General features: G+C 51.9%; 1 protein-coding gene across 1 annotated transcript in view; it reads right to left on the bottom strand.

The window, feature by feature from the left end:
- Nucleotides 1-484: 484 nt before the first annotated feature.
- FAT2 (FAT atypical cadherin 2) overlaps nucleotides 485-15,226 on the bottom strand; it is a 56,470-nt gene continuing 41,728 nt past the window's right edge. The window contains exons 17-24 of the mRNA XM_069028649.1: nucleotides 14,513-14,656; nucleotides 14,067-14,264; nucleotides 12,172-12,979; nucleotides 11,272-11,417; nucleotides 7,745-8,186; nucleotides 5,134-5,287; nucleotides 2,865-3,457; nucleotides 485-2,074 (exon numbers count right to left, since the gene is read on the bottom strand). Coding sequence (XP_068884750.1) covers nucleotides 1,542-2,074; nucleotides 2,865-3,457; nucleotides 5,134-5,287; nucleotides 7,745-8,186; nucleotides 11,272-11,417; nucleotides 12,172-12,979; nucleotides 14,067-14,264; nucleotides 14,513-14,656 — 3,018 coding nt within the window. The 3' untranslated portion in view covers nucleotides 485-1,541. The remainder of the gene's footprint in view (nucleotides 2,075-2,864; nucleotides 3,458-5,133; nucleotides 5,288-7,744; nucleotides 8,187-11,271; nucleotides 11,418-12,171; nucleotides 12,980-14,066; nucleotides 14,265-14,512; nucleotides 14,657-15,226) is intronic.

Below are 15,226 nucleotides of genomic sequence, written 5' to 3'. Positions count from 1 at the left end.
CAAAAAAAAAGTGCAGGAATTGTGGTCTTTTAGGATGATGTTCAGAGGGATTTACCAAGCAGAATAAAACCAACTAGATAAAATAGTTCTAATCCAGGCAGGGACTGCTTTCTGCTGAGCAGAGCTGGTAAAAAAATGTCGTGGAAATGCATGAAAGCTTTGGGAGGTAAAACAGGTGCTGTTTGTTGGGGATACAAATCAAAGCAGGGCTTCAGTTTGGGTCCTTTCAAGCCCTTCAATCCTGAACTAAGAGATGGAGGAGGCTCATGGTTTCCCAAAGCAGGACAAGGTACTGTGGGTCTGTCTGCCTTGTCCCTCTGGCCCTTACAGCATCCTCAAAAATGTATTTAACTTGCTGTACTGGTACTTCCCTGAAAGGTTCTGGTGTCCAAAATAAGCTGTTTTTCCCCTGGCTGGAGCTAGGCAAGGATGTCCTATTTATTTACAAGAGAATCCCTGAGACAACTGAATAAAACCATAATAGTAAAAAAATCCAAACTCTTTTAATACTTTCCAAAAATTCGACAACAACAAAAAAAGTTACATCAAACAACCAACCAAAGAAAACCTCTCACGAAGAAACGATACGTTCTCAAGCACAAGGACAAACAGGCAAACCCACGCTCAGTAGCCTCGGTGCCCCTCTCTGGGCAGAGATTTCAGGCAGTGCTGGCCAGACTTTCTGGGACACAGCACGGAGTCCCTGCTGCTGGCAGGACCATGTACAGCTGCATTCAGCGTGGGACCATGACAGCCATGGGGACAAGGCTGTGCACACAGTCCTCGGGGCAGGGTCGCCCTTTCTCGTGTGAGCACAGCCCGACTGGGAAGCCTGGTTTGAGTCTGTGGGTGGTTCCTGCTGTGACAGACCTTGTTGCTTGGTTTTTCTACAGAAATGGACTCTTTTTTTTTTTTTTTTTTTTTCCCCTTGGACTTCTGTTAGCCAGTGAGGGATGTGCTGATGAGACCAGCTGCATTCCCTCTTCTCTCTCCCAGTGCCAGGGAGCAGACATGAAGAGGGTTTGCACCAGCTGATCCATTCCACGAGCAAACTGTTGGCTTGATGCAAGCCCTTGGAGCCAGAGCTGGGAGCAGGGAGCCTTTGCTACTCCACATGGGGCACTGCCAGGCTGTGCATTGCTAGTCCTTTCACACCTTTCTCCACCACGACTGCTGCCATACCTGCAGTGCTTGCCCTCCTCATCCTCCCTGCAGCCAGGAAGCCTGGGGTGGGAGGAGGTGGTCCTGCATGGTGTTGGAGGCAGTCCCCTTGGTGAGGAGGCAGGTTAGTCATTGTCATCCCAGGAGCATCCTCCGTGTCCCAGCAGTGGCTGGAGCGTTTCCCCTCCATTTGCAGCAGGAGCACCATGGAGGGCAGCGAGGGGAAAGATCCAGCCAAAATTACAACCCAGCCTTGCAGGGGGAGATGCTGCAAGCTGTGGGGGGCACACACAGACCTCCCTTCAGCAGCGTGTGCCAGCCCCCTGCACTCTGTTCTGCGTGGAGATGTGCTTCTCTCCTCACCCCATGAGCGAGCCCTGTTAGAACATCACCTCCTCGCAGCTCCCGTAGTCACTCTCCACCATGTCGGAGCCCTCGTAGTTGGGTGGTGGCAGGGGCTGGGCTCGGATGCTGGGCTGGTGGCCCAGCTCGCAGTCGGCGTAGGAGGGCTGGGCCACGCTCAGGCGCATGCTGACCCTCTTGTAGCCCGGCTCGGGCTGGTACGGGACCCCCTCGCCCTGCACCAGCTGCGCTGGGTAGTAGCTGATGGCCGTGTACTCGTTCTGGCACTGGGATGCTCCCATGTCCACGGGACCCAGCGGCAGGAAGTCCTCCAGGTTCTGGTTGCTGTAGCGGGGTGGGATGGGGGCTCGCTTGTTGCTCTGGTCCAGCGGGAAGGGGAAGCCCCCGTAGAGAGCGACCGGCTCCGTGTCTGCCGGGGGAGGGGGAGGCGGGGGGAGAGGAGGGTGAGAGGAGGGGGCAGGGGGGCCTTGAATGATCTCGTAGTGGGAATATTCCTGGACATCTGACGACAGGTACCGGGGGGGCCAGTAGGTCGTTTCTGCTGGATAGACTGGAACAAAAGAGAGTCGTGTTAGCTGCAGCTGTAGCGGTTGTGGCCTCTCTCTTGCCCTCCTGCTAATTCCTTCTGTAGGCTCTGAGCCTGTAGGAGATGTGGCAGACTGAGGAGGAGACATGGGGACAGGGGAGGTGTAGTTGCTACTTCGGGAATTGCAGGGACCTGAGATCACCCCGGGTTGCGCTGAGGCAATGTTTCCACCAGCCTACAGATATCCACTACTTGAGCACCCAAAAGACACACTTCATCATGCTGTTTGGATGCAAGAAACTCATGTTATGAAGGGATTGGGGCAGTGATCCAGTGATCCCCTGGATCTCTCCCTTTCCCTGCAGTTACTCTTGTGAGGAACTCCTGCATGGAGTAACCTTGCTGTCCAGAGCCATTCAAGGTGTTTCCCCAAGAATGTGATGATCCCTTTGCCCAGGAGCACTGATGCAAATGTCTTCACTTAAACTCCCACTGACTTTTAGGGTCTTAATTTTTTCCTTCAATTTTTCTCTTTTACAGGGGGTTTTGACCCAGGATCACAGCCTGCTATGCATTAATGGTTTCCCTGCTGACTGTGTATGAGAACGAGCAGGTTAAAGCAGAAAACTGGGATGTACTGGTGGACAGGGAAGAAAGAGCCAATGAAGGCCCTACAGCAGGGCTCAGGAAGTATTTGCCCGTGCTTAGTTTGGCTTTAGCCAACACCATTTCTCCCTCACATTTCCAAACCTCAGATCCACTTCCCAAGGGGAAGAGGGATGTGTAAGAGCAAGAAAAAGCTGTGGCTACTGACCCATCTCCTCCCTGGCCCAGGTGCACTTGATGAAGGACTCATTGTCAGAGTTGGACGGGGGTGCAGCGGGGGGCAGGTTGGGGGCCACGCTGCACACGATGGTGCCCCGGTGCTTCGGGGCGTTGGCCGAGTTGAAGGTGACGAATTCCGGGGTGCCGGTGGCCTTGCGCTGCTCCGGCGTGGCCCGGTCCAGGTTGTTGTGCGCCGCGTCGCTGAGGATGTTGAGCTCGATGGGGGGCACGCCCTGGGTGCCCACGCCCACGCTCTTGGAGAACTCACTCTTGGACAGCAGGTCGGGGTCCTCGCGGGCCACTGGCTTGTGCGCCTTGGCGCGGTGGCGGCAGCGCTTGCGGACGAGCACGAAGGCCACGGCCAGGATGGCCGCCCCCAGCACGCCGGCCGCGATCTCCGCGATCTCCTCGGGGCCCAGCGCCCACTGCGTGGGCACGATGGAGGGGGTGATGATGGGCTGGGTGCAGTAGTCCCCCTGGTAATCCGACGGGCAGATGCAGTGGACGGAGCCCTGGCTGCTCACGCAGCGCCCGGCATTGTGGCATGGGTTGTCTTGGCACTCCTCCGCCAGCTTCTCACACCTGTGCGGAGAAAGGGATGGACATAACCACCATCAGTCTGGGATGCACCAAAACTGCCTCATCCTGTTCAGGGCTCTGGCTTACACCACCTAAGGATGCTCTATCCTGGTCTGCTCTTCCTCCCTCGCTGGATTCTTGCTCCCTGCTTATCCTGGCAGAGGATCTTTGAGTATAAAATGATGCTTTTCAAGAGACCATGTTTTACAGGGTGGTCCTATTTTTCAGTCATGTGCCCAAATTAAAATGGGGGGCTTCCTGCCTCAGAGGAGTGTTTGTAGTTCCAGGGCTAACACTGCATAGAGAGATGCTCTCATCCTGTTAAATCAGGGAGCCCAGGGTCAGTCTAAGGTGTGTTAACCTCTTAAGAAGTCTCCCTCGTCCTTCAAGCTCTGTGGAGCCTCTGGATGGTCGGTGGATGTCTGCAGGTTGCTGCAAATATTTGGGGGAAAGACTACCCTGTGAGGTGATGAGTGGACATCCTTGTTGGAGAGGACTTTTGGTATTTTATGGACCATCTGCAGAACCGAGATGGAATTTCTGATTCTCTGTCCTGCTCCAGCCCACACAACTGAAATGTTTGCCAACAGTACAGGGAACCTTCCAACAGCAATGACCTCCCCATGCTAGGGGTAACATACAAGGCTTTATTGGCTTTCCTTCCGTTTTTTGTTCTTATTACTGAACAAACTTTGTGAGGTTTGCACTGCTCTTGTTGTAGTCAGTGATTTAGGATCTGTGAGCTGGTGCGTGCAACGTGCACCCACAGGCTCCGGCTGATTTCAGGTATTACACTGCCACCTAATGCTCAGCTATAGGCTTTTATTCCAAGAGCTGCACGGATAATTTCTGCCTTTGCCTTGATCCACAGGACCAGTGCTCATCCTGGCTAAATGGGCAAGGCAGAAAGATGAACTGGGTGTGATGCCGTTGGAGCCTGCACTGGAAATCTCTGACCAGGCTGGGCTGGAGGCAGGGTGGGGGGTCTTGGAGGGGCTGCTGGGCTGGGGTGGTAATGCCCATTGCCTTGACTGAGATTTGAATTGGTTGAATTGGATGAATCACAGCTGTGAGCTGGGACAGAGATTTCCTTTACATGAGCTCTGTAGAGCTGGTCCTGGATAGAAAAGGTGCCTTTAGCACCTGCAGGATGGGTGTTCAGGCTATTGAAGCAGGGAGCACCTCACAGGCAGCGTCCCCCAACCTCAGAGCACCCTCCTGCCACCCAGGGCAGTGTCTGCCTGTACCCTGCTGCCAGGCCCCCCACCACAGCTGAGCTGCCCCCACCACAGCCAAGGTGTTCCCATCACTGCTCAACTCCCGTCACGGGGAGCAGCAGCGTGCGGGGAGAGACTCTCCCCCAGCAAGGAGAGGCACTGAACTGCCCCACAGCACCTGCAGGCACCAAAGCAGCTGTTAAGCAGAGGAGATTTTTCTGTTTTCCCGCCTGCTCAGAGGAGATGGGCACAGAGGGGCAATGGCCACACGATGGCAGAGTTATTTGTGTCCCGTTCTGCTCAGCTCTGCCCTCCGACACCTCCCAGCTGCAATGCTCAGGTACCCGCTGTTTGCAACTAATCCCAGAGTGCGTGGATCTGGCGAGCTCCAGAAATGTGCAATGCTCATGTTTTCAGCCCATCATGGGATGCCACCTGTCCCAAAGCCCCCCCAGGCCTTACCTTTCGCCCAGGTACCAGTCAGGGCAGTGGCAGGAGTAGCCGGTGGCTGAGACGCTGCAGGTCCCCCCGTGCAGGCAGGGCTTGGACTCGCAGGGACTGTCCCCAAGCTCACAGTGCTCACCAGAGAACAGCCCGGGGCAGATGCAGGTGTAACCTGGAGATGGTGAGAGTGAACATATCTGTGTGGAAAAACGGGCAGGAACAGGGAGGAGCAGTGCCTGGTGCTGATGGCCCCCACAGAGGGCTCAACACAGCTACCCAAGCGCAGGTATTTGCTGCTGCAGCAGGTGCTGTGGGGCACCCAGACCATCCCTGGAGGCCTGGTGGGTGTTTTACAGGACTTGGTGTAGTTGCTGGAGGTTGGGTGGCCACTCTGGGGCAATGCAGTGGCACTAGGGAGCTGTCTGAGCAACAAGTCAAGCCTGTCCTCTCCTGACACAGACCAGAGATGCAGTCAGGGCACAGCTTTATTGCATGGAGAAGCTGAGGGACAAATCTGGGATAAAAGAAAGGGAACTTGGCTGGCTGATTCACAGTTTCTGACTCTGCTAAGTGCAATCCCCTGTAATTTGTTGTTCTCAGGAGTCTTTGGTCCTGCGAGTTCTTGTGGTATGAAGTGCCTGTCTCAACATGCTGAGTTTCTCCTGCTTACAGGAGATGTCTGCTCACAGCCAGAGAGAAACCCAGCACAGCCAGGGACTCGGAGGGGGCTCCAGCTGTTTGTGCTTTTGGCTGCTGTTTAGTGTAGCCCTAAGCATGGGAATGTCCCTGGCTGTGCTGAGCTCCTGCTCGTCACCTGGCTGGTGCTGTCATGCAGGAAATCCAGAGTTTCCACCTTGCAGCACACTTGAAAAGTCTTTGCTACTCACCCACAAGCTGAACCCTGCTGTAGAGCATGGGGCAAACAACGGTGGGCCTGTTCCCACATATGTGTCAGTGGCTGTAGCAGAAGGATGTGCTGACACCGGTGCAGCAGGTGCTGGACATTGCCCACAGGGCTGTGTGTGCCCAAACACACGTCCTGGATGTGGGGCTCACTGGTGTTTGTGGTCCTGAGCGCTGTGGTTGGGGTGGTGCTGGGCTGGCCTGGGCCCTCTCCCCACAGATGCGTTCTCACATGGCCACGTGGTTCCCTGGGCTCGCTCCCACAGGCGAGTCCCTGCCTGTGCTGTAATCCCACGCCTGAGATCCCCGGGCACAGCTTTGCATAAACTCGTGCTGCCTGCCCAGGGTCCCCAGGACTGAGCCCATGGCACTCAGGGAAGCCAAGCAACCAGGATAACCTCATAAATAAACATCCCTTGAGCAATCCCTTCCCTGCAGGAGTGTCCTGCCTGAGGCCATGTCTCACAAGCTCTTTCCTGGTCAGTTGGGCCATTTGCAGGAGAAATTGTTCAATCTTGGAAGGAAACTATTGGGAAGGGCACTGGATGATCATTAGGTTATTACTGAGGGAGTGATTTTTCACCTCCCCCTCCCACTGTATTCTCTCTGCAGTGAAAGCAGGGGATGCCTTGACTTAGAGCAGAGATGTGTTTTCCCCTTGTGGGCTTTGAGCCCCTTCCAGCCCAGCCTTCTCTGCAGAAGGTCTGAAGGCTGAGCTGTGAGTGCCAGCCAGACTTAACTGTTCTGTACATTTACATCTGGTGTCAAACAAGTTCACCTGAACCAGGCAGCTGCTGAGTCGACAGGGCTGGGAATCTTGTTCCCAGAGGCAGCGGGCAGGGCAGGAGAAGGTGGTGCCTCCTCTGTCCTCACTTGCTCGCTGGGCAGGGTGTGCTTTGGCAAGGGCCCCAAAGAGCAGAGAGCTGCAGGAGCAGCTTCTGCCCCACGCAGCAGCGTGGGAAGCATCCCACTGCCCCCCAGAGGGGCTGAGGCACAGGCAGTACCCATCTCATAGACATAGGGGTGTTATGGGGTGCAGCCCTGCTGTGCTGGCAGCTACAACGAGGTGTAGGGTAGTGACACATGGGTGGACATCACTGGGAGCAGCTCCTCTCCTCACAGCCCCTGTCCCTGTGATACAGCTCACTGCAAGGAGCCCCTCTGATGGCAGGAACGGGGCAGCAGTGACACTGCCTAGGGCAGAGCCTGTATCAAACCTCTTTTGGGTGTGTGCACCCCATGTTAGCCTGGGACTCTTGGATCTGAGCTTACGGTTTTCCCATATCCCTTTGCATAGCCCTGGGGAGCTGCTCGCTGCAGTGGGAAGAGGCCAAGATCTTGGCTTGTTTCATGCCATCACCACATGATCCCATCTTGCCTGATTCCACCTTTGTTAACAGCTCCTTAAGCAAAAAGGATGCAGAGGGGTGGGTGGAATTTCTATTTTCATTCGAGTTTTTGGCAACACTCTGCTCTCCTATGTCATGCACACTCCTTAGAAACACCTTCCTGCCCTCTGGGGCCATGGTCCACTGGTGAGAGCCAGGATGATGATCTCATACCCTGCAGCTGCTGCTGCACTGAGTCACTTGAGGTCCCCTGGGACAGAGGACCTCTGCTTCCCCTCTGGAATAGCCCCTCCATGGGGATGAATAAAGTTGTTGCATCTTTCCCCCCCACCACTGCTTATTGCCCTCCTCTAGCTCTGCGTGGGATGTTCACATACCTCCTCCATGAGTTTCGGAGCACATCCCGTTGTTGAGGCAAGGGTTGCTGCTGCAGGCACCAGTGGGGGAGCAACACTGCCTTATCCCCACCTCCTCCAAGACTTCCTTCGATTGCCCTTTCCCAGGAAGGAGAACCACTTCTCTGCCGTTGATGGCAACCACGTCCAGGCAGCCCCTGAACCCCCGTGTGACTCTCTGTGACTGCAGCGACTGCCGGAGGCCCCCAAAAATCAGATCTTGTCTGCCCTGGGAGATGCTACAGGTCCCTGGCAGCTGGAGAGAGGCATTTCCCAGGCCATCGATGAGCAGGCGGACCGAGGTGTTCTTCACCTCCAGGAACACCGAGTGCCACTCGCCGTCACTCACAAAGCGTGAGGAGGAGAGGTTCCCAGCGGAGATCCCCCGGCAGCCGTACCCAAGCTGAGGCACTCCATTAACGATCTGTAAAACACACAAGTCACAGGTAGCTGTGACACGGGTGGCTGGTGTTTATGAAGGGTTTCAACATTTCTGCTGCTGCTTGTTCCCCTCTCTCCCTGCCTTCACATTGACAATTGAGATGACTCCCAACTTTCTGATTCCAAGAACCAGCTAGGCAAATGCAGTCCCTTTCACCAGTATTAACCTATGCTTGGATCAGTTAAAGCCTGTTTAAGTGACTGCAACTTTCTTTATTCTGCAAAATATCCCTCTGACACAGTTTCACCTGTGGTCCTTCCCTGCAGCCTTTAACCAGCATGCAAGGAGGGAAGCTCATCTTTCCACGTAACAGGGAGCAGAGCCATGGGATCATACCGCTACTGCTGCAGCTGCTTGCCCTTCCTCCCATCTTCTTGAGCCTGATCAGAGCCCTGGCATTCAGACTATCCATAAGTGCATCATCAGTCACAGAAGGACTCCTGTTCTGGGCCACGTGGCTTTTTTTCTATTCTCAATGTCTCATTAGTGGTGGGGAACGTGCTGGAGCAGTTGCCCCTCTGGCAGGGGTGAGGGTGCTGAAAGAATCTTGTTGAGGAGAAGCACTGGCAGCTTTCTCTGGAGGAGAAAAGGAGGACTTGGGAGGCAGAGAAAGGAATTACTGTTGTACCCATGCTGGAATGCCAGGCCAAAGCTACTGATATGTGCTGCAATCCAATCCTTGATCTCCACCAGACTGGAGAGAGACAAAGTACTGAGCTGCTGAAAGTGAACCATACCAATGTCTTCTGCATTAAACAACAACATCAGAAATTCCTATTCCTGGCCCAAGATTCATCTTTAAAAGTCATAGAGGATGGAGAAAGGAAAAGTTAGCTGTGTTGTTTCAGGGTGAAGTCAGGGTTAAACCCCTTTTTCACCTTTATCTCCCCAGTGCTTTGTTGATAAAACCTCTCTCTCACAGAAGCCAAGAGCCTATGGAAAAGGAGAAAAGAGATGGAATGAAGTGTTTGTGGGAAACCTGCAAAGCCTGCTGTGTAACATCAAGCAATTCAACCCAGGTGAGAGTGATGTCCATGGGGGACGAGGAGGGATGATTCTTGGAAGGGGTTTAGAAGAGGAGGAATGATCATGGGCTACACTGACTCTAGAAAAACCCACATACAATATGAAGGGGCTACTCTGGAGGGGACAAAAGCAGAGCAGCACAATAGTTAACTTAGAGAAGCCCACGGTATAAATAAATCCCAGTAGGAGGAGAAAGCAACTGCTGAAGGAAGGAAGAAAAAGAAGCAGCTGGCACATGCCATGGAAGGGCCTCAGGGCAACACGTGTGTAAATCCCTTTGCACAATTGGCAAGCACACCAGAGAACTTTGTCACTTCACTTCATCTGCAGGAACATAATTTCACTTCAGATGGGTCTGTAGATTTGGCTTATCAATTTCTGGGGCTGGGAGACAGCTGAGAACTCAATTCCCTGGAGCAAGAACTGACAGGCTGCCAAATCTTTCCCAGTTTGCCTGGTCTGCCATCCTCTTGCTGCATCCTATTTCTGAACATCAGGAGAGCTGAGAGACTGGAAAAGTGATGATATTCATGCTCTTGGGAGAGCTCATCCTCTTCACCAAATCTACAAACCATCACTTATGGTTGTTTCAAGGCTTTGGCTCCTATCCGGAGTACTGCAATTTACAAAGTTTAAAATCTTGAGGGATTCCTTCATTTTTATCAGGCCAGGTGGTTTAGAAATGTTTTTATCCCCAAGATATTGCTAATAAAGTGAGTCAGGAAAGAAATGATTCACAGGCTCTTTTATGGAGGAGGCTTTATGAATGTTTCCTATTGAAAAGCTTGTGGAGACAAGCTTGGGCACAGGAGATCATGGGCTCACTAAACTCCACCAACAATAAGCCTTTTCTCCCTTGACTCCCTGTGTTGGCCTGGATCAGTGGAGTTCCTTGCCTTCTTGTACTTCCTGAGCACCATCTAAAGTGCTGGATTCCTTCTGATGAACTATTTGGTGACTCTCCTTTCCAGAGGTGAGGTAGAAAGCTTGAGACCCTTCTTGAGAAATTCTTCTCACTGGCCCTTTACAGTGCAGCGTAAGGTCACTCTCAGAGATGAGGACATATAGATGGTATTCCCTGCTCCTGCTCTTCAGGAGTGATGGCTGTGGCAGCAGGAGCTTGAAATATGTGCAACAGGTTATGTGTGTGGGGGTTGGCTGCTGTGCAGCTCCCTGCCTTTTGTAACAGTGGAAAGACAAGTGTTTCACAATAGGAAGATGGGGTTGTGAAACCATGAGAAGGGATGGGGGAATTCAAGGACAGGATGAACACTTGCAGGTAGGATATAGTGTGTAGATCTCAATGTGATCAGTCTCAAGGACAAATCTCTGTAAGCATGTCCTGTGATCTTAGTCTCCAATTAGTCCAAGTTCAGTTGATGAGGAATATACAAAACCCCTATTCTTAAGTCATCTGCTGCTTTCCTTCTGTTGCCAAGGCAGAAGAAGGAGATGATCTTTGAATGCTTTGGTAGGTTCAGTGTTCAGTCAAAGGGAGGAGAGTGATCAAAACGAAATATTCCTGCCTCTGCAGGTGTCTAAAATAGGGAAACCATCTGAAGAAAGTGGTTGAAAAGAGGGGGTGTGTGTGAAAAATATAATTTAAGACTCCTGTTTTGTCTGTTCTGTCCATTTTTGTAAAGGACCTTTAATTTGAGGTCTGAGGGGCAGTTTGCCCTTTGCTAAAGTAGAAGCAGACCAGTCTGTGGACAACTCCACCTGGTAAATTCTTTGTCCTGGGAGGTGTGATGCAAGAGAGGAATGAAGAAGCAAGCTGTAGGAAAGAAGGTGATGTACACCTGCTGTGGATGTCTGATGACTTCACACCAGAAACCAACACGTGCATTCACAGATGTAAAGAACAATTCACAGTTGTGGTTACAGCAATTGCCAAACTGTGCTTGGCTCTCACTTGGTCTTCCCAACCCTACATAAATTGCTAAGGGTACATATTTTTGCATATTCTTTCTGTGATTCCCTTCCCTGAAAGAGTAAGGTTTTTGTAACTCTGGAGAGAAATCCCCTGCACTGCAATACACACCTCCAGAGTGGCGTGGTCAGTCCCGTTGGCGTAGAACACGACCGCGTGATGCTGGTGGGTCTTGAGGCGAAAGTGCATGTGCCAGGAGCCAGCCTGGGAGTGCTGGTACCAAATGAAACTGTGGCCTCCAAACCTCACAGCTGTTCCTGAAAGGAGAATGAAAGAAAGGTCTCATCTTTGTGGCACTTTGAGCCTGTGGACTGCATCAAATGTTTCTTCTTTTCCTAGCCTGATGCCACAGCTGTCCAGGAGCAGTCCCACCCACGGCAACCCATGCATCCCCACACTGCATCTACCACAGTCCCACTGGGAGCTCCCAGCATTCCATGTACTCGGCTGTGAAGCAGCCCTGAAATACCAGCCTGGCTATTTCTGTCCTTCAAAGTGCCCTCAGCGTGGTCTACGACACCCTTGAATTTCTCCATCCTTAGTAAGTCTTTATATTGTTCTGTGGTATCCCCTTACATTCCTGCCTTAGTGTTACTGATCCCTGCTCCCTCCAATTATTTCTTGAAGTATTCTAGAGCCAGTATAATAAATACGCTTTATGTGGCTTTCCTCAAATTTATCAGTTACTCTGTGCTTTTCCAGGCCCAGGATTAACACATGAGATCACGGATCAAAATTCTGATCACTGACCTTCATTACCGGCTATGTATGAGTGACTTTTCCCAGTGACAGAGACAGATGTTGCTGTCATTAAATGCTACAGGAGATTAATTTTTAAAAATAGACTATGTGAAACTTTCAGACTCTAAGAGTCTTTGAAATTGTGGGTAGAGCTCTTGGTCACTGGGCAACCTAATCCCATGGAAAATCCAGATGCTCTATAATGTACTGAAGGAAAACACAACATGCCCAGGTTTACAGGGTCAGACACTGCCAGGAAGGATGGCTCACCATTGCATGAGCAAATTTGCTCCAAGCTGTGCCGTGGGGTGAGGACGCTGAGCCGGGCAGTGCTGTACGTAGACATCATGCCTGGATCCAGCTGGATGGTCTCCTTGCAGACACGGTGGGCACAGTCTGACCCGTGACAGGGCACATGGATCGCTTTCTTCATCCGGAGCCCGACGAGCTGGTCCATCTCCCCAGCTGACCCAGTGAGCTTGTTCGCCAACACCCGCGGCTCGTACAGGGAGCCGTGTGGCTCTCCAACAGCCAGGAGCAGATCCACTCCATCAGAGGTGGCTGCAGGCTGCAGGCTGGCCATGTGGATGTTCTGGCGCCGGGTGACAAGGATGTTCCCCAGAAATCTCTGCAAGTTGCGCCAGTGGTCCCCCACAAACTCCTCGGGGGAGAGGTGTCGGAAGTGCAGCACCACTGCCTTGTCCAAGGCCTCCTGCGTGAAGCACCACACGTGGACGCTGACGCTCGTGGTGGCTGTGAACGTTCCATCACTGACTGTCACGTTCAGAAGGTAGTGGCCGTGGGGGAGCTTGTCCCCAGCAATGATCTTCCCATCTGCAGCCCCAACAGAGAAGAGACCCTCCTTGGGCACTTGTGCCACCAAAGTGTACACCAGCGTGTCATGGGGGTCCCGGTCCGTGGCGTGGATCTTGCCCAGAACGCCACCTCGGAAGGCTTCCTCGTTGGTGGTGATGAATATTTCCAGGGGAAGGGCTGAGGGGGCGTATTGGCTCTGCTCAGTCACTTGGATATTTATAAATGCAGATGAGGAGAGGGGAGGGATGCCGCTGTCGGAGACCTGGCAACAGAAGGATCTGTTATAGCCACATGCTGATGTACTGTCACCTCACCTGACTGGCGAGGTCTTGCAAAGGAGAGTGCCTTTCACGGAGCAGTGAGTGGAAGCTCTCAGGCAGCAGGTTGGGAAGGAAGAAGGAATGGGAAAAATTGGCAGCAGTGTTGTGCTCTGCCTGGAGAAGGCCCCAGGGAAAGGGCAGCATCCCTTCCAGGATGGAGACTGATTGAGGCCTTCTGCTAGCAGTGGGGTCATGCTCACTTTCCTGTGCACTCAGCAACAGCTGGGGTACCTCTAAGTGGCTCTGAATTCCTGAGGGTTCATAATTTTTGGTGATGTTGCCAATCTTTGCAGTTCCATGCATAACTGAGTGCACAGAGGTGTAAAGCAGTTACGCACATCAGCACATTTGCTCACCTTCCGGGCTGTTTAAGCCCCTGTGCCACCTCTGACAATGTCTGTCTAGCATTGAGTCAAGGGACCTCAAACAGAAAAATGCGAATAATCAGATTATGGGATAAGTTTCTCCCTAATGCTAAGCAGTTAGAGGTTGAGGTTTGTAATATAATAGTACCCAGCTTTTACAACAACTGCCATTACTGAAGAAGTATGTACTTTACATGTTATTATCCTTTTGTTTGTAATGGACTATCCTTACTGATAACATTGAAAAATAATGAATTCATTCTGCAACAATACAAATCCTTTTTGAAGAGGAACTTGAACCACTTCTTAAATGACAAGGATAATTAGAGAAAGCTTGTAGGACCAGACCCAGGTCTCACTCTAAATTGGAATTCACTAGAATGATTATGGGGAAAGCATCTGTCTAAGGAAACTGCTGACAGAGTATTTTTCATGATCATATTATCTGATTTTATCAACAGAGAAGCTGGCCCCCTGCTTCTTGTGGGCAGACTGTGTGGAGAAATGAGCTCTGCAGCTGGCTCCAAGCTGCACAATTTGTGCCTGGATTGGATTTCTTCAAAGCCAGAGATGTTTTCATTCAGCTGGGCCATGCTAATCGCATTTTATTGCTACTTAAGCTGGCTGGGGAATTCAGACACCAGGACAGTAACACAGGCTTTACCTGGACTTGCAATAGGTACTGTTCTTTCATTCTTCTGTTCAGGACAGATGATGTCACCAGCAGACCATTTTGAGTGACTTCAAAGGCTTTCCCATCATTGCCCTGGGTGATCTGGAATGAGTATGGTGGTCCATTTTCTGGGGAGTCTCTGTCGCTCATAATCAGCTCCAGGACACTTGTCCCCACAGGAGCATTCTCCTGAAATGGAGAAAGATGCTGTTGGAGCAAGGTAAGCAAAGAGAAATGGCCCAGGGGAACCTACAGTGCCCCAGCAGCTGCTGGATCAGGAACAGGGAAACGAATCCCACTCCCTCCCCAGAACACACAGAGCACAAAGCAGCAATATGATTCATCACTGTCTCCCCACTCTGCTCCAACAGCAGCCCAGGCATGAATTCCTTAGTGCCATGAGAGGGATTGGGACAACAAAGTGTCTCCTGGCTCACCTGCACCACCACACTGTAGTTGAGCTGGAAGAACCGAGGAGGGTTGTCATTGACATCAGACACGTGGATGTGCACAGGGACATCACTGGACTGAGCAGGGTGGCCGTTGTCTGTGGCTCGAACTGTCAGGGAGTAACTGGGGATCTGGAGGATTTGTAGTGCAGGATTACTTGGAGAAATGGCAGAATGGTGGCTTTTTCACATTGAAGTTTTATTCTGCTGCAGCTTGTTGAAATGCCCAAGGCCATGCACTATGGCCTCAACAGCTCTGCCCTTGGCTAAGGCTCTCCATCCATAAATCTCAATCAAAGCTCATTGCTAAACTAAATCAGCCTCACAACAGTTGCAGAGAAGAGAAACAACTTGGCAAAGATGGATGAAACTAAGCTGGGCAAATACCTGTCAATAGTGGTTTAAGAATCGTAGCATCACAGAATAAGCTGAGCTGGAAGGGACCCATCAGGATCAGCTCCTGTTCCTGTGCAGGACATCCCAAGAATTCCACCACGTGCCTCAGAATTTTGTCCAAAGGCTTCTAACTCTGGCAGGCTTAGACAAGCTGCTGGTGTTTTATGAATGAGAGATTGTCCAGGTGACCTTTCTCCTCCCCACCCCTGTTTTCTCTAATGCTGTAATGCAGAGAAGCAGAACCCAGCTATGCTGGTTTCCAGTTTGGGGCTGACTCTCACCCAGCCAGCCTGAAGTACCAGTGGA

Source organism: Aphelocoma coerulescens, chromosome 13 (assembly GCF_041296385.1).
Source record: "Aphelocoma coerulescens isolate FSJ_1873_10779 chromosome 13, UR_Acoe_1.0, whole genome shotgun sequence".
Taxonomy (NCBI): Eukaryota; Metazoa; Chordata; class Aves; order Passeriformes; family Corvidae; genus Aphelocoma; species Aphelocoma coerulescens.
This window is presented reverse-complemented; position numbering and strand designations above follow the sequence as displayed.